The following is a 24,067-nucleotide window of genomic DNA, read 5'->3' as shown; positions in this document are numbered from 1 at the left end:
ATCAACTGGAACCCGAGGTTCAAAATGGCAATAAATAATCATCTACCAATTATCACCTTAAATGTCAATGGACTGAACGCCCCAATCAAAAGACACAGAGTGGCTGAGTGGATAAAAAGGCAAAAACCTTCAATATGCTGCCTACAAGAAACTCACTTAGGACAAAAGATACATATAGATTGGAAGTGAAAGGGTGGGGAAAAATATTTCACGCCAATAGACATGACAGAAAAGCAAGGAGTTGCAACGCTCATATCAGACAAAATAGACTTTAAAACAAAAGACATAAAGAAAGACAAAGAAGGACACTACTTAATGATTAAGGGATCCATCCAAGGAGAGGATGTTACTATCGTCAACATATATGCCCCAAATACAGGAGCACCAAGATACATACAACAAATATTAACAGACATAAAGGGAGATATTGATGAGATACAATCATAGTAGGAGCCTTAATACCCCCCTCACATCAATGGACAGATCCTCTAGACAGAAAACCAATAAAGCAACAGAGATCCTAAAGGAAACAATAGAAAAGTTAGACTTCATTGATCTCTTCAGGACACTACATCCAAAAAAATCAGAATACACATTCTTCTCAAATGCTCATGGGACATTCTCAAGAATCGACCACATATTGGGACACAAAGCTAATCTCAATAAATTTAGGAGCATAGAAATTATCTCAAGTATCTTCTCTGACCACAATGCCATGAAATTAGAAATCAACCATGGGAAAAGGAAAGAGAACAAACCTACTACATGGAGACTAAACAACATGCTACTAAAAAACCAATGGGTCAATGAGGAAATCAAGAAGGAAATTAAAAACTACCTTGAAACAAATGATAATGAAGACACAACCTCTCAAAATCTGTGGGATGCTGTGAAAGCAGTGCTAAGAGGGAAATTTATAGCAATACAGGCCTTTCTCAAAAAAGAAGAAAGATCCCACATTGACAACTTAACCCTCCACCTAAATGAATTAGAAAAAGAAGAACAAAAAAGTCCTAAAGTCAGCAGAAGGAAGGAAATTATAAAGATCAAAGAAGAAATCAATAAAATAGAGACTCAGAAAACAATAGAGAAAATTAATAAAACCAAGAGCTGGTTCTTTGAAAAGGTGAACAAAATTGACAAACCCCTGGCCAGACTCACTAAAAAGAGGAGAGAAAGAACCCAAATAACCAAAATTATAAGTGAAAAAGGAGAAATCACAACGGATACAGCAGAAATACAAAAAACCATAAGAGAATACTATGAACAACTATACGGCAACAAGTTTGACAATCTGGAAGAAATGGACAATTTTCTAGAATCTTACAGCCTGCCAAAACTGAATCAAGTAGAAACAGACCAACTGAACAGACCAATCACTAGAAATGAAATTGAAGAGGTCATAAAATCACTCCCTACAAATAAAAGTCCAGGACCAGACGGCTTCACAGGTGAATTTTATCAAACATATAAAGAGGAACTGGTGCCCATCCTCCTTAAACACTTTCAAAAGGTTGAAGAAGAAGAAATACTCCCAAAGACATTCTATGATGCCACCATCACCCTCATTCCAAAACCAGGCAGAGATACCACCAAAAAAGAAAACTATCGCCCAATATCATTGATGAATATAGATGCAAAAATTCTCAACAAAATCTTAGCCAACCAAATCCAACAACATATCAAAAAAATTATACACCATGACCAGGTTGGGTTCATTCCAGGTTCACAAGGATGGTTCAACATACGCAAATCAATCAGCATCATACACCACATTAACAAAAAAAAAGTCAAAAATCATATGATCATCTCAATAGACGCAGAAAAAGCATTTGACAAAGTTCCAACATCCATTCATGATCAAGACCCTTGCCAAAGTGGGTATAGAGGGAACATTCCTGAATATAATCAAAGCCATTTATGATAAACCCACAGCAAATATAATCCTCAATGGGGAAAAACTGAAAGCCTTCTCACTCAAATCGGGAACAAGACAGGGATGCCCACTCTCACCACTGCTCTTCAACATCGTTTTGGAAGTCCTAGCCACAGCAATTCGACAAACCAAAGAAATAAAAGGCATCCATATAGGAAGAGAAGAGATAAAACTGTCACTGTATGCAGATAACATGATACTATACATAGAAAACCCTAAGGACTCAACCCCAAAACTACTTGAACTGATTAATAAATTCAGCAAAGTAGCAGGATATAAGATTAACATTCAGAAGTCAGTTGCATTTCTGTATACCAGCAATGAAATATTAGAAAAGGAATACAAAGATATAATACCTTTTAAAATTGCACCTCACAAAATCAAATACCTCGGAATACACCTGACCAAGGAGGTAAAGGACCTCTATGCCGAGAACTATAAAACTTTAATCAAAGAAATCAAAGAAGATGTAAAGAAATGGAAAGATATTCCATGTTCATGGATTGGGAAAATCAATATTGTAAAAATGGCCATACTACCCAAAGCAATCGACAGATGCAATGCAATCCCTATCAAATTACCCAGGACATTTTTCACAGAACTAGAACAAACAATCCAAACATATATATGGAACCACAAAAGACCCAGAATCGCCAAAGCAATCCTGAGAAACAAAAACCAAGCAGGAGGCATAACTCTCCCAGACTTCAAGAAATACTACAAAGCCACAGTCATCAAAACAGTGTGGTACTGGTATCAAAACAGACAGACAGACCAATGGAACAGAATAGAGAAACCCAGAAATAAACCCTGACACCTATGGTCAATTCATCTTTGACAAGGGAGGCAAGAACATCAAATGGGAAAAAGAAAGTCTCTTCAGCAAGCATTGCTGGGAAACCTGGACAGCTGCATGCAAAGCAATGAAACGAGAACACACCCTCACACCATGCACAAAAATAAACTCAAAATGGCTGAAAGACTTAAATATACGACAGGACACCATCAAACTCCTAGAAGAAAACATAGGCAAAACACTGACATCAACATCATGAATATTTTCTCAGGTCAGTCTCCCAAAGCAATAGAAATTAGAGCAAAAATAAACCCATGGGACCTCATCAAACTGAAAAGCTTTTGCACAGCAAAGGAAACCCAAAAGAAAACAAAAAGACAACTTACAGAATGGGAGAAAATAGTTTCAAATGATGCAACCGACAAGGGCTTAATCTCTAGAATATATAAACAACTTATACAACCCAACAGCAAAAAAGCCAATCAATCAATGGAAAAATGGGCAGAAGACCTGAATAGACAGTTCTCTAAAGAAGATATACAGATGGCCAACAAACACATGAAAAAATGCTCAACATCGCTGATTATAAGAGAAATGCAAATCAAAACTACCATGAGATATCACCTCACACCAGTCAGAATGGCCATCATTAATAAATCCACAAATAACAAGTGCTGGAGGGGGTGTGGAGGAAAGGGAACCCTCCTGCACTGTTGGTGGGAATGTAAACTGGTACAGCCACTATGGAGAACAGTTTGGAGATACCTTAGAAATCTATACATAGAACTTCCATATGACCCCACAATCCCGCTCTTGGGCATCTATCCAGACAAAACTCTACTTAAAAGAGACACATGCACCCGCATGTTCATGGCAGCACTATTCACAATAGCCAAGACATGGAAACAACCCAAATGTCCATCCACAGAGGATTGGATTCGGAAGAGGTGGTATATATACACAATGGAATACTACTCAGCCATCAAAAAGAATGACATAATGCCATTTGCAGCAACATGGATGGAGCTAGAGACTCTCATCCTGAGTGAAATGAGCCAGAAAGACAAAGACAAATACCATATGATATCACTTATAACTGGAATCTAACATCCAGCACAAATGAACATCTCCTCAGAAAAGAAAATCATGGACTTGGAGAAGAGACTTGTGGCTGCCTGATGGGAGGGGGAGGGAGTGGGAGGGATCGGGAGCTTGGGCTTATCAGACACAACTTAGAATAGATTTACAAGGAGATCCTGCTGAATAGCATTGATAACTTTGTCTAGATGCTCATGTTGCAACAGAAGAAAGGGTGGGGGAAAAATGTAATTGTAATGTATACATGTAAGGATAACCTGACCCCCTTGCTGTACAGTGGGAAAATAAAAAAAAAAATTATAAAAAAAAAAAAAAAAAGCATGTCGCAGTTCCCGTCATGGCGCAGTGGTTAACGAATCCTACTAGGAACCATGAGGTTTCGAGTTCGATCCCTGACCTTGCTCAGTGGGTTAAGGATCCGGCGTTGCCGTGAGCTGTGGTGTAGGTTGCAGACACAGCTCGGATCCTGCGTTGCTGTGGCTCTGGCGTAGGCTGGTGGCTGCAGCTCCGATTGGACCCCTAGCCTGGGAACCTCTATATGCCGCGGGAGCGGCCCAAGAAAATGGCAAAAAGACAAAAAAAAAAAAAAGGAAAAAAAAAAGCATGTCATATGATCCAGCAATCCCACTTCAGGGCATATCTCTGGACAAAAATATAAATCAAAAGCTTACATGCACCCCTACATTCATAACAGCAATATTTACAATAGCCAAGACATGGAAACCCACAAATTAATGGATCACAGACATAGAGAAGAGCCTTGTGGCTGCCAAGAGTGTGGGTGGGGGAAAGTGATGGAGCAAGAGTTTGGGATGAACAGATGCACACTATTATATATAGAATGGATAAACAACAAGGTCTTACTGTATAGCACAGGGAACTATATTCAATATCCTGTGATAAACCATAATGGAACAGAATGGAAAAGAATAATTATATGAATAACTGAATCGCTTTGCTGAAATTAACACAGCAGAAATTATATAATGTTGTAAATCAACTCTAGTTCAATTAAAAAAAAAGTGTCATAAAATTCACCATCTTGGAACAAGACAAGGATGTCCGCTCTCGCCACTACTCTTCAACATAGTTTTGGAAGTCCTAGCCGTGGCAATCAGAGAAGTAAAAGAAATAAAAGGAATCCAAATTGGAAAGGAAGAAGTAAAACTATCACTATTTGCAGATGACATGATATTATACCTAGATAATCCTAAAGACTCTACCAGAAAACTGTTAGAGCTCATCCATGAATTTGGCAAAGTCACAGGATACAAAATTAATACACAGAAATCGACAGCATTTCTATACACTAACAATGAAAGAGCACAAAGAGAAATTAGGGAAGCAATCCTGTTTACCATCGAATCCAAAATAATAAAATACCTAGGAGTAAACCAACCTAAAGAGACAAAAGACCTGTACTCTGAAAACTCTAAGACACCGATGAAAGAAATCAAAGATGACACAAATAGATGGAAAGATATACCATGCTTGTGGATTGGAAGAGTTAATATTATCAAAATGACTATACTACCTAACCTACCTAATCTATAGATTCAATGCAATCCCTATCAAATTACCAAGGACATTTTTCGCAGAACTCAAAATATTTTAAAGTTTGTTTGGAAGCACAAAAGACCCAGAATAGCCAAAGACATCCTGAAAAAGAAAAATGGACCTGGAGGAATCAGGCTCCTGGACTTCAGACTATACTACAAAGCAAAAGTCCTCAAAACCATAAGGTACTGGCACAAAGACAGAAATATACATCAGTGGAACAGGATAGAAAGCCCAGAATTAAACCCACACACCTACAGCCAACTCGCCTATGACCAAGGAGGCAAGAATATACAATGGAGAAAGGACAGCTTGTTCAATAAGTGGTGCTGGGAAAACTGGACAGCCACATGGAAAAGAATGAAATTAGAATACTCCCTAACACCACACACAAAAATAAACTCGACATGGATCAAAGACCTAGATAGAAGACCAGACACTATCAAACTCTTAGAGGAAAACGTAGGCCAAACACTCCCCAACATAAACAACAGCAACATCTTCTCAGATCCACCTCTCAGTGGATCGACAACAAAAACAAAAATAAACAAAGGGGACCTAATCAAACTGAAAAGTTTCTGCACAGCAAAGGAAACCCTAAACAACACAAAAACACAACCCACAGAAGGGGAGAAAATCTTTGCAAGTGAATCAACTGACAAGGGATTCATCTCCAAAATTTATAAACACCTTCTGCAGCTCCATACCAAAAAAACAAACAACCCCATCCAAAAATGGGCAGAAGATCTAAACAGACAGTTCTCCAAAGAAGACACATAGATGGCCAAAAAACACATGAAAAGATGTTCAACATCACTCATTATTAGAGAAATGCCAATCAAAACCACTATGAGGTACCATCTGACACCAGCCAGAATGGCCATCTTCCAAAAGTCTACAAACAATAAGTGCTGGAGAGGGTGTGGAGAAAAAGGAACCCTGTTAAAAACTGTTGGTGGGATTGTAAATTGGTGCAACCACTGTGGAAAACAGGATGGAGATTCCTCAGAAAACTAAACATAGAACTACCATTTGATCCAGCAATCCCACTCCTGGGCATCTATCCAGAGAAAACCATGACTCACAAAGACACATGTACTCTGATGTTCACTGCAGCACTATTTGTAATAGCCAAGACATGGAAATAACCTAAATGTCCATCGACAGAGGAGTGGATCAAGAAGAGGTGGTACATATACACAATGGAATATTACTCAGCCATTAAAGGGGACAAAATAATGGCATTTTTAGCAACATGGATGGACCTAGAAATTATCAAGCGAAGTCAGCCATACAATGAGACACCAACATAAAATGCTTTCACTGACATATGGAATCTGAAAAAAGGACAGACTGAACTTCTTTGCAGAACAGATGCTGACTCACAAACACTGAAAAACTTATGGTCTCCAGAGGAGACAGTTTGGGGGGTGGGGGGATGTGCTTGGGTTGTGGGATGGAAATCCTGTGAAATCAGATTGTTATGATCATTATACAACTATGGATGTGATAAATTCATTTGAGTAATAATAAAAAAAAATTCATAAGTCAAAAAAAAAGATAAGGAATACTGTATAAAACTATGAAATAAAAAAAGTATGAAATAAAAAAAATCACCATCTTAACCATTTCTACATGTAAAGTTTAATAGCATTAAATATGTTCACACTGTTGTGTGACTAATCTCCAGAAATTTATCTTACAAAACTGAAACTGAACAACAAAACAATTTCCCATCGTGGCTGCATCATTTTATATTCCCAGTAACCCAGAGGGTTTCAATTCCTCCCCACCTTCGTTAATACTTACTCTTTTCTGTGGGGTTGTTATTGTTGTTTTTCTATAGTAGCCATCCTAACATTTGTGAAGTGATACTGCACTATGTTTGCTGTGCATTTTCCTAAGTGATTAGTGATGCTGAGCATCTTTTCATGTGCTTGTGGCAATTTGTACATCATCTTTGGACAAATGTGTATTTAAATCATTTGCCCAGTTTTTAATTTGATTATTTTGTGTTGGTGAGTTGTAGGGGTTCTTTATATATTCTGGTTATTAACTCCTTTTGATATATATGATTAGCAAACATTTTCTCTGATTCCACATGTTGCTTTTTCACTCTATTACAACCTCTGATACTCAGAAGTTTTGAATTTTCATGTAGTCTAAATAAATAAATAACTCCATCACCTTGCTAACTGCATCCTATTATCTATTATCTGTTCCCTTTTTCTTCTCTTCTTGCCTTCTTTTGGATTGTTTACGGTATCATTTTATGTTCACAACCCAACAGAAAAGAGTAACTTGCTTATTAGTTTTGTCTCTTTTATTTTCTTGTGTTTGTTCTAGAGTTTACATCTTTCTTTCTTTTTTTTTTTTTTTTTTTTTCCTTTTTAGGGCACCTGTGGCATATGGAATTTCCTAGGCTAGGGGTCGAATGGGAGCTGCAGCTGCTGGCCTACACCACAGCCACAGCAACGCAGGATCTGAACTGCATCTGTGACCTACGCTGCTGCTTGCAGCAGTGCTAGATGCTTAATCCACTGTGGAAGGCCGGATTCTTAACCTATTGAGCAAGGCCAGGGATCGAACCTGCCTCCTTATGGACACTAGTCAGGTTCTCAAACCACTGAGCCAAAGTGGAAACTCCCTAGGCCTATGTTTTATACACCTTTGCTTTTTTATTTCATTTAAAGATATTTTTACTGTATTTTATAAAACATTGCTCTGTGATGGATTAAAAAAAAAGTAAGACTGGTCCTTCACCACAAATAGCTTAAAAAGCACTGTTCCAGTACAGAGTTATGACAAGACTGTCCAATCTGTGGGTGAAGAGCTTAGCTGCAAGAACACTTCTTTTGGAACTTACGACATACTTATAGGTATAGCACAAAACACTCCTACTAATTCACACTTAGCAGAGGGTAAGCTAGTAGTAGTGGTTAATAAAATACTTTCACTTCCAAAGATTTATTCTGTAGCCTATCATAGAGTGGTACTAATTTTCTCCTTTTCTAAAACAATTCATGGCATTTGTGCCAGTCTTTCCTGATGTAGGCTTAATTGAGGAATCTTTCAAAATGTCCCAGACTGCCACTGGAAAAGGCATATCAAAATAAACCATGGATTCTACCAATCAGCAAAAGTGCTAATTAAATGGAGATATTATGAGAAAATAACCTTGTGAAACTTAGTAAACTATATCTCTAATTTTCCCTGAAAGAGTTTAGAATCCATAATTATTTTAAAGTATGTTCTCTCATAATACTTTTATTATGGACTAGTCCCTTTGTTGCTCTTCTATATTTCCCAATAAAATATTGAACACTTTAAAGATATACCTTAAGGTTGTACTCATCTCTGTACTTCTCAGTGTCTAGCAAGGTGCCTGGTATATGGCAGGTTCTGGATGGTTATAATTTGAGTGAAATGAATAGATCTGATAATGGTTCTGCCTAGCTTTTCTTGTATCTTTCTCCTCTAGGGCATATCCTTCTCTTACCATCCTCCCCCTTCCCATTTTTTGTGAGTGTATATAAGTAGACTGCACAGAATCCTCACCTGCCAGTGTCTGCCTGACTCCCAAGCACCCACTTCTATTTGAAGACTCTGCTGGCAGATAGGTCTCTGCTGATAGATCTGCCTGATCAGCTGGCCTCACATCTACACTAGGAGCCTTAAGGCTGAGATAGTTCTGGCTCTGTTCTTTGCTTGGATGACCAGGCAGCCTGCGTGATGGTCAGCCTTTGTAGCCAGATAAGTTTCCTATAACCACGTAAGAGCCTGCTGGTTATATCTGAACCTGCCTCTTTTCCTCCTCATTGGTCCCGTGCAACCAGCAACTCACATATCTTAACATCTGAGCCTCCCTGAGTCTGAGTAGGTACTTCATCCTATGCTAATATATATTTAGTTTTCCATACGCTATGATAAACCTTCCATTAGGATATATAAGGAGAATGTCATCGGAAGCAGAACTATTTTTTCCTTTTTGAATATTTCAAAATTCTTAACATAGTACTATGCCCAGAGTAGACGCACAATTATTGAATGAGAGAATGCTGCATTGAAAGCCCTTCCTTAGTCCTCTCCAAGATTTAAGTCAACTTACATTTATACTTTAGTCTTCTCTTTCTTTTTCTCAACAGCTCATTTTTACTTCATACATCTCCATGGGAAAACTAATGTGTGTTGAAGGGTGTTAACTGATAATCTCTGAGACGATCACACATACCATACAGTTCAATATGGTTCACATTTTTCCTTTCGTGTATTTATAAAGTCATCTCACCATTCCCACAGATTTTAAAGATAAGAACTTCTTACCCAGCCTTAGCAACACTTATGGTTTGTTGCTCCATTGCTTCATGGATACTGGTTCTATCATGCTCTTTGAGGCTATTAAACTCATCGATACAGCAAAGGCCCGCATCTGCAAGGACTAACGCCCCAGCCTCCAAATTCCATTCTCCTGAGTCTTTCACAGCAGTTACTGTCAGACCTAAGGAAACAAGGAAGCTAAGTTAGCTTTTATTTTCAAAAGCCTATCTTCTAACTATGAAGAGAAACAAATTCCTGCATTTTAAGTGGAGCAGCACAGAGTCAAGGCTTTTATTTCTACCAAGAATGGATGGCATCATGACAGCTACTTCAGGTATCCAGTCACTGGAAGGTCTCCAGAGATTCTATGTTCTAAAAATCTAATATGTGTTACTGAGTATTTTGCGGTAGACAGAAGTCCCTAAATTTTCTGTCTCTCCTTGGTAGGTAACCTCACTGAGCAGTCTGAACTTTTAGAAGGAGCAAAGAAATGAATAGATCTGATAATGGTTCTGCCTAGATCTCCAGAGATCTGGATTAGACGCTGTTTACAAAAGAATCCAAAGACAGAGAACAGTATATATTATAGTCCAAAAAAAAACCCTAGTATATATTATAGTTCAAAAAATGAAATGTTTGCTGCCAGTCACAGTATAAGGGGGAGGATTTTGTTCATAAGTATAACTTGCTTTTGAGTCATCCTTTATACCAATCAGTAAAGCAGACTGGTCAAAAACAAAGGCTTTGGAATTACCTAGACCTGTATTTGAATCTTGGATCTGTCATTCTGGATGTGATATTGTAGGCAAGTTTCCTAATACAAGCATTCTTGTTTTATTGAGGTTTGCTTCATTGCACATCACAGATACTCTGTTTTTGTTTGTTTGTTTGTTACAAATTGGAGGTATGTGGTGATCCTGAGTTGAGAAAGTCTATTGGTGCCATTTTTCCAACAGCAATTTGTTCACTTTATGTCTCTGTGACACATTTTGGCAAGTCTCGCAATATTTCAAACTTCTTCATTATTATTATATTTTTTATGGTAATCTGTGACCAGTGATTTTGCTGTTATTATTGTAATTGTAGATGTGGTGGGAATTCTAAGAGAACAGAAGTAGAGCCTATACATGTGACTGAATTGGATAATCTCATGATAAAACTTTATAAAGAGTTGCTTCTTATGAATGGATAAAATGATTTCCCAAGATGGAATCTACTCTTGCTAAAGACGCTGTGACAATTACTGAAATGACAATAGAGGATTTAGAATATTACATAAACTTAGTTGATAAAGCAGCAGCAGGATGTGAAAGGATTGACTCCGATTTTGAAAGAAGCTCTACCCTGGGTAAAATGCTATCAAACTTCAATGCATGCTGCAGAGAAACTGGTGAAGGAAAGAGTCAACTGATGAGGCAAACTTTATCACTGTCTTATTTTAAGAAATTGACAAAACCACCCCAACTGTCAGCAACCTCCCCATCGTCAGCAGCCACCAATATCAAGGCAAGACTCTCCACCAGCAAGAAGACTATGACTCATTGAGGGCTCAGATGATGGTTAGCGTATTTTAGCAACAAAACTTTTTTTTTTTTTAGGGCCACACCTTTGGCATATGGAAGTTCCTCCAGGCTAGAGGCAAACCAGAGCTTCAGCTGCCGGCCTACACCACAGCCACAGCAACATGGGATCTGAGCCACATCTACGACCTAACCTACACCACAGCTCACAGCAACGTCAGATCCTTAACCCACTGAGTGAGGCCAGGGATCAAACATGCATCCTCAAGGATATTAATTGGGTTTGTAACCTGCTAAGCCACAATAGGAACATCATCAAAAAAGTATTTTTAATTAAGGTGTGTACAGTGGGTTTGTTTTTTGTTTGTTTGTTTGTTTGTTTTTTGTCTTTTTTAGGGCCATACCTGCAGCACACAGAGGTTCCCAGGCTAGGTTCAAATCAGAGCTGTAGCTGACGGCCTATGTCACAGCCACAGCAACTCGGGATACAAGCCTGTCTGTAACCCATACCACAGCTCATGGCAACACCGGCTCCTTAACTCACTGAGCAAGGTCAGGGATTGAACCCACATCCTCATGGATACTAGTCAGGTTCATTACCATGAGCCACGACAGGAACTCCTACAGTTTTTTTTTTGTTTGTTTTTTGTTTTTTGTTTTTTTTTTTTTAGACATAAAGCTACTGCATACTTAATATACTGTAGCATAGTGTAAACATAACTTTTACACACACTGGGAAACTAAAAAACTCATGTGACTGGCGGTATGGCAGTGACCTGCAATTAAACCTGCAGTATCTCTGAGGCACATTTGTATATCCAGGCCTCAGTTTATTTATCTATTTATAAAAAGGATAAGAACAGAAAATACTCAATAGAGTCTTAAACATACAGAATATAAATAAAGCTCTTTAAAAAGTGTATAGGAGTTCCTGTTGTGGCTCAGTGGTAACGAACCCGACTAGTATCCATGAGGATGTGGGTTCAATCCCTCGCCTTGCTCAGTGGGTTAAGGAGCTGTGAGCTGCAGTGTGGGTCGCAGACACAGCTCAGATCTCAAGTTGCTGTAGCTGTGGCATAGGCTGACAGCTATAGCTATGATTCAGGAGTTCCCATTGTGGCTCAGTGGGTTAAGAACCCAACCAGTATCCATGATGATGTGGGTCCAATCCCTGGCCTGGCTCAGTGGGTTAAGAATCTGGCATTGCTGTGAGCTGTAGTGTAAGTGGCAGATGTGGCTCAGATCTGGCATTGCTGTGGCTGTGGCATAGGCTGGCAGCTGCAGCTCCAATTAGACCCCTAGCCCAGGAACTTCCATTTGGAACTTCTTTTCTAAAAAAGAAAAGAAAATTGTTTATATCTGCAGAAAATATGATTTTGTAGAAAACACCAAGTAATCTATATGAAAGCTACTAAAACTATCAAGTAAGTGTAGCAATGTTGCAGGGTGCAAGTCTATGTACAAAAATTAGAAATTGCAATTTCAAAACAATAAATTTATAATAGCACCCCAAAATATGAAATATTTGGGCATCAATCTTAAAAAACAATGTGGGAGTTCCCATCATGGCTCAGTGGTTATTGAACCTGACTAGTAGTCATGAGGTTGCGGGTTCGATCCCTGGCCCTGATCAGTGGGTTAAGGATCTGGCATTGCCATGAGCTGTGGTGTAGGTTGCAGATGCTGCTTGGACCCCATGTTGCTGTGGCTGTGGCACAGGCCAGCAGCTACAGCTCTAATTAGATCCCTAGCCTGGGAACCTCCATATGCCATGAGTGCGGCCCCAAAAAGACAAAAAAAAAAAAAGATGTGTAAGATCTGTGTACAAAAACTAGAAAACATTGATATGGGAAATCAAAGATGATCTAATCAAACCAAAAATATTCAATGTTTATGGAATGAAGTGAAAACACAATACTTTTAAGATGTTTCTTCAAACTACTCTATAGATTCAATGCAAGTACAAACAAAAATCCTAGTGGGATTTTTCTTTTTATAGAAATTGACAAGGTGATTCTAAAATTTATATGGAGAAGAAAAGAAAATAGAAGAATCAAATCAAAAAACAAAGCAGGAGGTCTCATGTGACTCAATTTCTAAATTTATGACAAAGCTGCAATAATCAATTCAGTGTGGTATTGGAGAAAAGATATAGACAGAGAGAACAATGGAATAGAGTCCCCAAATAGGCATACAAATCAAGTGATTTTTGATAAAAATGCAAAAGCAATTAGATGGAGAAAGGACAATCTGTTCCACAAATGGGGCTGGAATAATTGGAGATACTTATGCAAGAAGAAAAAAAAAATCTTGATCCATTCCTCACATTTGAAGCAAAAATTAACTCATAATAAAGACCTACATGAAAATGTAAAACTTATACAAGAAAACTCATGGAAGAAAATGTAGGAGAAAAGCTATGTAAATTCTGCTGGTCCAGCATTTACAGAGCTTAGAAGTTGCTAATCCATCCTAACAAGTGAAAACCTCAACAAAGTGAAAAATCAACAATTGTTCTAAGATTCATCAAAGAAATGCAATCACAGGGCACACCACTGCCCCCTAAATTGGAAAGACAGAGAATTACAGCTTACCAGAGCAGAAGCCCTCATGGGTGCCAGTGCTAGGAGAGAAAACCCTGAATTATAATTGAGAAATTGCTGGAGGCTCACTGTGGACAACTCTGAGAAGTAAAAACCCCTTAGGAACCCAGTCATGGGTGTGGGGGGGTTGGGGGGAGGAATGTTCACACTTTTGTGAATTTTACCTCCAGGAGCTCTAGCAGGTCTTCATACTGAATATCAACAATTTATCTCTGATATTGTAAACAGAGATATTAAAAGTATAAGAAAAATGTCAGAAAGAAATTCTAGAGACCAAAAACACTGTAAGAAAGATGAAGAATGCCTTTGATGGGCTCATTTGTAGACTGGACGTGGCTAAGGAAAGAATCTCTGTGAATAAGGACAGTCAATAGAAATTTCCAAAACTGAAAAGAAGAAAAAACATGGAAAAAACAGAATAGAAAATCCAAGAACTATGGAACAACGACAAAAGGTGTAACATATATGTAATGCATGTGATGGGAATATCAGAGGAAGAAAGAGAGAAGGAACAGAAGTAACATTTGAAGCAACAATGAATGAGAAATTTCCTAAATTAATGTTAGAAATCAAATCATGGATCCAGAAGACTGAGACTCAGCAGGAAAAACACTAAACCAAACTATACCTAGGCATGTGATTTAATCTTTAGAAAACCGAAATGTCAATCAAGAGAGGAATGCATTAAGAAGATGTGGTACATATATACTGTGGAATATTACTGAGCCATAAAAAAGAATGAAAAAATGCCATTCGCAGAAACATGGATGGAACTAGAGATTAAGTGCAGTGAGTCAGACAAAGACAAATATCATATGAGATCACTACTATGTGAAACCTAACAATAAATTATACAAAAGAACTTATTCACAAAATAGAAACATACTCAAAGATTTTGAAATCAAACTTATGGTTACCAAAGGGGAACAATGGGTGGAGGGATAAATTAGAAGGTTGGGATTAACATATACACACTACTATATATAAAATACATAAGTGACAAGAACCGGCTGTAAAGCAAAGGGAAATCTATTCAATACTGTGTAATAACCTATACAGGAAAAGAATCTACAAAGGAATGGAAATATGCATATATATAATTGATTCACTTTGCTATACACCTGAAACTAACACAACATTGTAAATCAACTATACCCCAATACAACTTTTTTAAAAATATAAAGGAAAATAAATAAACTTTAGAAAATTGAAGATAAAGAAAAAAAATCTTGAAAAAAAGCCAGAGGGAAAAGTATCTTATCTATAGAGAAGCAAATATGACAATTATATTTAACCTCCCCTCAGAATATTTTAATGTCATCTAAAAAAAATACACGAAGGCAAGACTAGCATTAATGAATGAAGATAAAATCACACTACGTTAGGAACTGGTTAGATAACATCCAGAACAGGAGTCAGTAAACTATGATCTGTGGGTAAAATCTGTCCTGACCGCCTGTTTTTATAAAAATAGTTTCTTTGAACACAGTCATGCTTATCATTTACATATTGTCTATGGCTGTTTTCACACTACAATGGCAGAATCAAGTAGTTGTGACAGACACTGAATGGCCCTCAAAAATATAAAATATTTCTATCTGTAACTGTACAGAAAAAAATTGCTGACTCGATCTAGAATATTAATATCTACTTTGAGACATCAAATCTTAAAAGAAATAATATTAAAAAGACAGTAAAAAATAATGAAGGACATGGAAATAATGCAAGCCAAAGAAGAGTTTTTGCATAGGATATGATTAGCCTGAAGATTTAGAGAAGAGAAAGTAATTATCATGTGTTTAGAGAACTATCCTATCAGAGAGGAATTAGACTAATTTGGGGTGGCTTCGAAAGATATAACTGAGACCAACATGTAGAATTTTACAAGGAACTGTTGGAAACCTTGGGGTGTTTAAAAGGGAATGAACTACCTTGCAAAGTAATGAAATTTTCATCAAAGTAATCGTTAAGCAAAAGTGCAAAGTCCACTTGTCAAGAGATAGTATAAAAAGTATTCATGCAATAAACAGGTAGCTGGACGAAAAGAACTTCAGAAACACTGAGATAAAAGAAAATGAAGATACCACATACCACAACTTATGGCATGCAGCTAAAGCAGTATTTAGAGAGTAACTCAAAGCTACAAATGCCTAAAAGGGGAAAGATTTCAAATCAATATTCTATGCTTCCACCTTAAGATGCTAGAAAAAAAGAAGAGCAAACTAAACCCAAAGAAAGAAGAAGGAAGGGAATAACATATATTACAACAGAAATTATTGAAGCAAAAATATAAAAGTAATAGCCAAAAATTAATGAATCCAAAAGTTGACAAATTTTAGCTACACTGACCAAGCCAAAAAGAGAGAAGAAAAAACTTAGTAAAAATCAGGAATCAAAGAGAGGACATTATTAATGACTTTATAGAAATAAAATGGATTACAAAGAAACAAAACAAATAACTGTGTGTCAACTAATTAGCTAATTTACATGAAACTGACAAATGTCTAAAAAGACACAGCAAAACTGACTCAAGAAGAAAAAGAAAATCTGAACAGACCTATAATAAGAGATTCAATTAGCAATTTAAAAACACCCACAAAGGGAATCCCACACACAGATGGCTTCACTGGTGAATTCTATCAAAAATGAATTCTTCACAAACTCTTCTTTAGAAGTAGGAGGAAACACTTCCTAACTCACTCTATGAGAACAGTTTTATCCATATACTAAAGACCAATACCACTTATGACTATACATACAAAAATCCTCTACAAAATACTAGTAAACCAAATCTAGAAATATATTAAAAGTATTACATAACCATGACCCAGTGAGATTTATCTCAGAAATTCAAGATTAGTGGTATAACATCTGGAAGTCAATTGATGTAACATCCCCATATTAATAGAATAAGTGACAAAAGGCATATGATCATTTCATCAGAGGGAAAAGCATTTGACAAAATTCAACAATCCTTCATGAAAAAAAGCATTCAAACTAGGAACAGAAGAGCACTTCCTCAACCTGACATAGGACATCTACAAAAAACCCTGAACTAACATCATTCTTGATGTAAGACTGAATGTTTTCCTGCTAAGATCAGAAACAAGACAGGCTGTTCACTCTTACTACTTCTATTCAACATTGTACTATAGGTTCTAGGAAGGGCAATTAGCCAAAAAATGAAATAACAAGCATCCAGAAGGGAAGAGGGGAAGTAAACTTATCCCTGTTTGCAGATGACATGATCTTACATAGAGAAAATCCTAAGGAAACCACTAAAAATTACAACTACTAAAGTTCATCAAAGTTGAAGGATACAAAATCAATTTTTAAAATCAATCATATGTGTCTATACTTGCAATGAAGAACACAAAAATATAATTAAGAAAAAATTCCATTTACAATAGCATCAAAAAGAATAAAATACTTAGGAATAAATTTAACAAAAGAAGAATATAAAACTTATATACTCTGAAAAGTACAGAATGTTATTGAAAGAAATTAAAGATGATTTAAATAAAGGAAAAAACATCCCAGACTTTTTTTTACTTGTGCTTTTTTATCATTTCTCAAAAACATTGTCTAATCAAAGGACAGAATATTGGTGCCTGTGTTTTCATCTAAGAGTTTTATACTTTTTTAACATTAAAGTCTTTGATCCAGCTTGAAGTATTATTTGTGTATGGGGTGAATGAAGTATGGGTTCAAATTCATATTTTTGACATGGATGCCCAATTTCCCAGCAGTATCTTTTGAAAAGACTACTCTTTCCCTAATGAATTATCTTGGAATGCTTATCAAAAACAAATTGACAATATATGGGTTTATTTCTGGACAATCAATTCTGTTGTTGGTCTATATCCTTATGCCATTACATTGGACTTCATCAAAATTAAAAGCTCTTTTATTTTGGTCCTTTTAGGGCGGCACCAGTGGCATATGGAGGCTCCCAGGCTAGGGGTTGAACTGGAGTCGTAGCTGCTGGCCTACACCACAGCCACAGAAAAGCCAGAGCTGTACCTCATCTATGACCTACACCACAGCTCATGGCATGCCAGATCCTTAACCCACTGAACAAGGTCAGGAATTGAACCTGCATCCTCATGGATAATAGTCTGATTTGTTTCAGCTAAGCCACGATGGGAACTCCAATTTAAAAGCTTTTGTGATGCAAAGGCAACCCCAAGAAAATGAAAAGATAGTCCACATTATGGGAGCAAAATTATCTGAACCTGTTAAATACAATCCTTGATAAGTCTCTGATAAGAGACTTGTATTTAGAACATATAAAGAACTCACAACCCAATAACAAAAAGGCAACCCAATTTTTTAAATGGCCAAGAGAGCTGAACAGACATTTCCCTATAGAAGATACACAAATGGCCAAAATGCAAATGAAAAAGGCTCATCTTTAGCCATCAGAGAAATGTAAGTCAAAACCACCATGAGTTACCAGTTCACACATCACCCATAGCTATAATCAGAAAGACATAGTAACGAGTGTTGGTGGGGATGTGGAGAAATTGGAAAGCTTACACATTGCTGATGGGAATGTAAAATGGTGCAGCTGCATTGGAAAATAGTCTAATAGTTCCTCATAAGGAGTCACCATATGACCCAACAATTCCCCTCTTAAGCATATACCCAGGAAAATGAAAACGTATCTCCTACACAAAAATTTGCATACAAATGTTGATAGCAATATAGTCATTGTGAAGAAAAAAATCACTGTGCAATCATACTGAGGGTACTTGGAGATAGATTCTTTGTTTTCTGGACTGAAGGCCTTAACAGGCACAAATTCTACCAACAGAAAATCTACCAATTAATTACCTACTGGCTTATTTGTGAAACCCTTCCTATTCTTTCTAGTTTTCTACCTTTTCTAAATAACCCTGCATATAAGGACTCCAATTTCAGGACGCTTACTTGCCTAGCTTCTGTCAAGCATGACTCCATCTAATGTCATTTGTCTCTATAGTAACCAACTAAAAAAGCTGCTATGCTTAGCTGTGGCTTTGTGCAAGCAGTGGTCTAGCCTGGAGATGCTTTAAAGATTATAGTCCTCTCTCTATCACTGAATTCTTCCTGGTGCCAGGAAAAGGGGAGAGCCTCTGATGAATGGGAGAGGGGGAGGGTGAAAGAGAAAAGGATAGACTGTAAAACATGAAGGACAGTGGACCACAAGTAGAGACTGAGTTCAAAAGGAAACGAGTTTAGAAGGAGCTTCATTTATAAGAGAACCAAGGACATGTGGTTGAAAACTCAATACGAGAAACAGAATATAATTATCAAGCATTCCCATTCACATTCTTTTGGTCCCAAACAATACCATGATATGAACATCAACAAATTATCCACAACAAACATAATTATGGTGCTTCAGAAAGCTGACTGATATTGATAGCTATCCAAAGGTGTTTAACAGTATAGTTCAGTTGTGGATGAGGGGTCAGACACAGCTTATCTCTTCAATAAATCTGTAACCTAATGGTGGGTAGCAATGAACACAAAACAGTGAAACTGTTATAAATGAGGCAGAGCAGAGAATGGCAGGGGGAGGGGGGCTTCTTTATGTAACAAATATGGAAACCTTATTAAAAGTATAAGGATGCATTCCAGGACTCATCCTCCCCCACCTCCCAATCACTCCTTCTGCAACAGGAAGCTTGACATCTGCTCAGTGGGGAGACTCCCACAGCTCTGCCTCAGCTGGGGCCTCTTCTCACTCCCGTTATGTACCTGGGCAAACCTCATTCAAGGAGCCGTGTTCCTCATGAGTTCATTAATCAAGTCGTTACTACAGTGCCTGCCAGCCTGTGGGTTCTTCCAGGAAATTATACCAATTGCTTTCCTACACATATAGTCCACTTTAAATATTATCTGACACAGTGAAGAGAAAATAGAGAAGCACTAGGTCAGCAATCAAAGGAGTAAGTTTCTGAGCACTGGTGGCCTCATTTGTAATACGGAGATAGTATCTCACCCTCCTACCACACCAGGGTATTGCGAGGCTCAAAAACAGATTATTTAAAAGTTTTCTACAAATAGCAAAGAAAACATCATACCACATGTATATTCACATATACCATATATCTATATGCATACCATATATATATATAAAACATACACATAGCCTTTATTGTGATATCATATTTTGTCTCCCATAGAACTTTAACCATTACTGCATCTAACACTTCCTATTCTGTATCATACTAACTTGACTAAATAGTCATCTTTCCTACTGGATTATTAGATTTTTGAGGATAACGTCCATGTACGTTTTTGTCTTTGAATATTCCACAGATCCTAGCACAATAATTTCACATAGTAAATGTGCACTCTCCCTTTCTCCCTATGTGTACACATACAATGTTATTGTTATTAAAATCACTCCTGTAGGAGTCGTTCCTTTTAGAAATGCCTGAAAACAGCAGCAAATCTCTACATTTGATATTTATACAGAAATTTTCATTTAAAACTATCACTAAATTTTTACATCCTATAACTAAAAATAGGGAGCTCTTTAAACTAACTAAAGATCATATTACAAGAAGCCTTAAATGAGAATTTTTTAAAAATTTATTTTATTGCGGTAAGTTGACTTATAATGTGTTAATGTTTGCTGTACAGCAAAGTGATTCAGTTATACATACAGATATTCTTTTTCATATGCTTTTCCACTATAGTTTATAAAGGACAACTTTTTTAAAAGATGGGGACAATGACGCAAGTGTCTTTTCAAAGAGAATTTAACACAGTGATAATATAATTCCCTCCGGGTGGAATCTAGGATTTGAACGAAGGCAAGAGGCTAGCATTTCTATTCCTATGATAACTTCTGCAGCAGGCGGGACCACAACTTAATTGACTTCTTAGTTTTAATACATTTTAATTGCGTATATTTGAATTTAATCCAATTTAACTCTAGTACACTTTAACTCACTCTTTCACCTGGTTTTGTGTGTGACTTCAATTTAACTTCAAGTTGAAGATTCTTAGAAGCCCTCTGTAGCTGAGCTTTGGAACACAGAAGCAAACTGCATCTTGTCTGTTCAGAATTTAAGGCATGAATACCCAACTGTAGGTATCTCCTCTGAGGAACAGCTACAGCACAGCCCTCCATACCATACCACACCCCACTGGCATGGCTCACTAAATGACTACCCTTTTCACTCCCTAGAAAGCATTTGATAACAGACCAATGCCTGGATTAAATACACTGAGATTACCAAATACACTTAATTCTTGGAGGAAAAATTATACCTGTAGTAGTGTGCTAGGGCTGCCAAAACAAAATACCAGACTGATGGCTTAAACCACGGAAATCTATTTTCATACAGTTCTGGAGGCTAAAAGTACAACATCAGGTCTCAGCAAGGTTGGTTTCTTTTGAAGCTTCATTCCTTGACTTACAAATGGCCACTTTCTTGGTGTGTCCTCCCAGGGCCTTTCTTCTGCACCTGAGTCTCCCTGGGGTCTCTTTTTAGGTCCAAATTTCCTCCTTGAATAAAGACAACAGCTAGAATGGATTAGGGTCCACATTAAGGGACTCATTTTAACATAACAACCTCTTTAAAAGTCCTGTCACCTAATACAGCCACAGTCTGAGTTACCGGGCTTGTACTAGAGCTTCAAAATATGAATTTAGGGGTGGGGGCACAAATCAGTACCTAACAAAAGGTAACTAGGTTCATTTCTCTCTGTTCCAGGCATTAATTTAGGCTTTGTTTTAGAGCTGAAGCAAACTTTTTCAGCCATCCTTCCCTCAAGCAGTCTGTACAGAAAGAAGTGATTTGGGGATTACATTCCATGTAGCCCTACAAGCATCATATGGGGTCCCCTTGGGTACTTAATACATAACGACATCCGTGGTCTATCTATCGCAAAAGGGTTAATTAACTGTTTTGAGAGTCACCAAAAAGTTGTTCAGCAACTGATCTTATAGACTGCCTCTGAAACCAGAATAATGGTTTTACAATCCTTTTCTCTAAAGGTTTGCCAGTTAATTTAGAAATAGGCAAAGGCACATCTGGAATCCCTTTGGTCTTTCCTGGAATGCATTGTCAATGGTGAGGAAACTATTGCAGAGTGTCCAAAGGCTCCTTAGTATTTTTGAGGAGCAGTAACAAAGAGTTAAGATGGGAAAGGCAACATGAAAGGCCTAGAGTCAACTCTTGGGGCTTTTTTTCTCTTAAATTCTATTATATGTGACATGGTAAACAAAGTATTTTAAAGAAAATAAGCCAAACTAATAGTATCGAGGGAAATCTCATTCTTTTTTTCTTTTTTTCCCTTTTATGGTCACTTCAGCATATGGAAGTTCCTGGGCTAAGGGTTGAGTTGGAGCCATAGCTGCCAGCCTACACCACAGCCACAGCAATGCCAGATCCGAGCTGCATGTGCAACCTACACCACAGCTTGCAGCAATGCTGAGCAAGGCCAGGGATTGAAATCATATCCTCTCGGACACTATGTTGGGTTCTTACCCTGCAGAGTCACAAGGGAACTCCAATCTTCTTGTTCTTGATGCTGCATATCCACCAAAAACCAATCTTAAGACATAACTTATTACGACACACCTATGGTCAGACTGCAAAATGCACTTGATTTTACCAAGCTTATAACGCCATTTGTGTTGAGTAAGTGGATTAGAACCTCCTAAATGTGCCCGCAATATTCAGGAAACTGCATACACTATTCTCAAGAGAATCACATTTTATACTTCAAATGGTTATTTATCTTATATATCCAGTGAGTCTTACAGCATACAGCAATTTACACTTTATTTGAGGTAGTATTAAGACCAGCACTAATAACACTGAGCAGAGAATATAGTTTATTAATTTATCAGTCAGCACAATATGCATCTGTCACCACAGTATGACCCTTATACTCTAATGCACACAAACAACTGGGCTTGAGGAAAATTTTGCTTGTAGGTCCTATTTGACTGCTAATGCACTGACAATAAAAATGGGACCCTCGCTCTTAAGTATTTAAATAGTAAATAGTAAATGTGTGTGTAAGTAGTAAATGTGGGAGCACTGGTATTTTCTGTTCATTATTACTTTCAAAAGAGCATCAGATGAAGAAGTCTCATTAAAAGCAACCTATGGAGTTCCTGTTGTGGCTCAGTGGTAAACGAATCCGACAAGGAATCATGAGGTTGTGGGTTTGATCCCTGGCCTTGCTCAGTGGGTTAAGGATCCAGCGTTGCCATGAGCTGTGGAGTGGGTCGCAGACATGGCTCGGATTCTGCGTTGCTGTGGCTTTGGCATAGGCGGGTGGCTACAGCTCTGATTCGACCCCCTAGCCCAGGAACTTCCATATGCCACAGGAACGGCCCTAGAAAAGGTAAAAAGACAAAAAAAAAGCAACCTACTCAAGTATGAACAAAACTTAAAATTCTGGGCATTATACTGAAACTTCCAGCATAGATGATACTTAAGGAATATTTTCTTTCCTCTAGATTTAATTAACCAAGTCTAGAGACTTCATTCAAAATTCTTAAGAAAAACAAGTGGCTTATAAATATCGGTTCTATTAGAGCAGAAAAAGAAAAAAGAAAACCTTTATACCACTCTTACTTGGCAAATAGAAACAGTTCAACAATCTTATAAATGTGTTATGAGATTATCTTTTCCCTACAAAGATAGTCAAACAGCAAATAGACACTGAATGTGGAATAATCAAGCAACGGTTTCCCTTGTTTGTGGTGCCATAATTTGTATTTACTAACCTTTTAGGTCATGAATTTTTTGAAAATTGCATGTCTCAGTATTCCTTTGTGATTCCTACTCTCCTTTTCCCTTCTCTATTGATATCTGTTACCCTTTGGTCTCCTCACACTGCAATTTTCTCCTTTTATTTTCCTGTTATGCCCACCACACAGTAGAAACCTGGAGTGTAACTGATCCCACCTCCAGTAACCTTTTTCTTATTCTAGAGTTTCCAGATTGGAATGGGAGAAAGAAGACCGAGGTGCCACCCAAGTATTACCTATTGCACAAAGTGTGTGCAGAAGAGCGTCTTCTCGCCCTTCATTTTGTATCTACTTAACTAACGGCGCTATTGTGCCCAAACGCAGGTATTGGCCAAGAACTATTTCCAAAATGGCTTTATTCCTTTTGAGTTGGCATCAGTCTATAAAATACAATATACTTCCACTGCAACCAACCCTTTCTCTACACCCACTATTACCCAATATACAGAGGCTGAACCTAAGCTACTGTGG

General features: G+C 37.5%; 1 protein-coding gene across 4 annotated transcripts in view; it reads right to left on the bottom strand.

The window, feature by feature from the left end:
* MCM9 (minichromosome maintenance 9 homologous recombination repair factor) overlaps positions 1 to 24,067 on the bottom strand; it is a 118,887-nt gene that overhangs the window by 50,821 nt on the left and 43,999 nt on the right. For all 4 annotated transcript variants that reach the window (XR_007132130.1, XM_047759595.1, XM_047759617.1 and 1 more), the window contains exon 8: positions 9,711 to 9,885. Coding sequence is in view for 3 of the 4 variants with exons in the window: in XM_047759595.1 (XP_047615551.1) it covers positions 9,711 to 9,885 (175 nt within the window). In the remaining variant the exon portion in view is untranslated. The remainder of the gene's footprint in view (positions 1 to 9,710; positions 9,886 to 24,067) is intronic.

The sequence above is a fragment of the Phacochoerus africanus genome, chromosome 2, assembly GCF_016906955.1.
Source record: "Phacochoerus africanus isolate WHEZ1 chromosome 2, ROS_Pafr_v1, whole genome shotgun sequence".
Lineage (NCBI taxonomy): Eukaryota > Metazoa > Chordata > Mammalia > Artiodactyla > Suidae > Phacochoerus > Phacochoerus africanus.
This window is presented reverse-complemented; position numbering and strand designations above follow the sequence as displayed.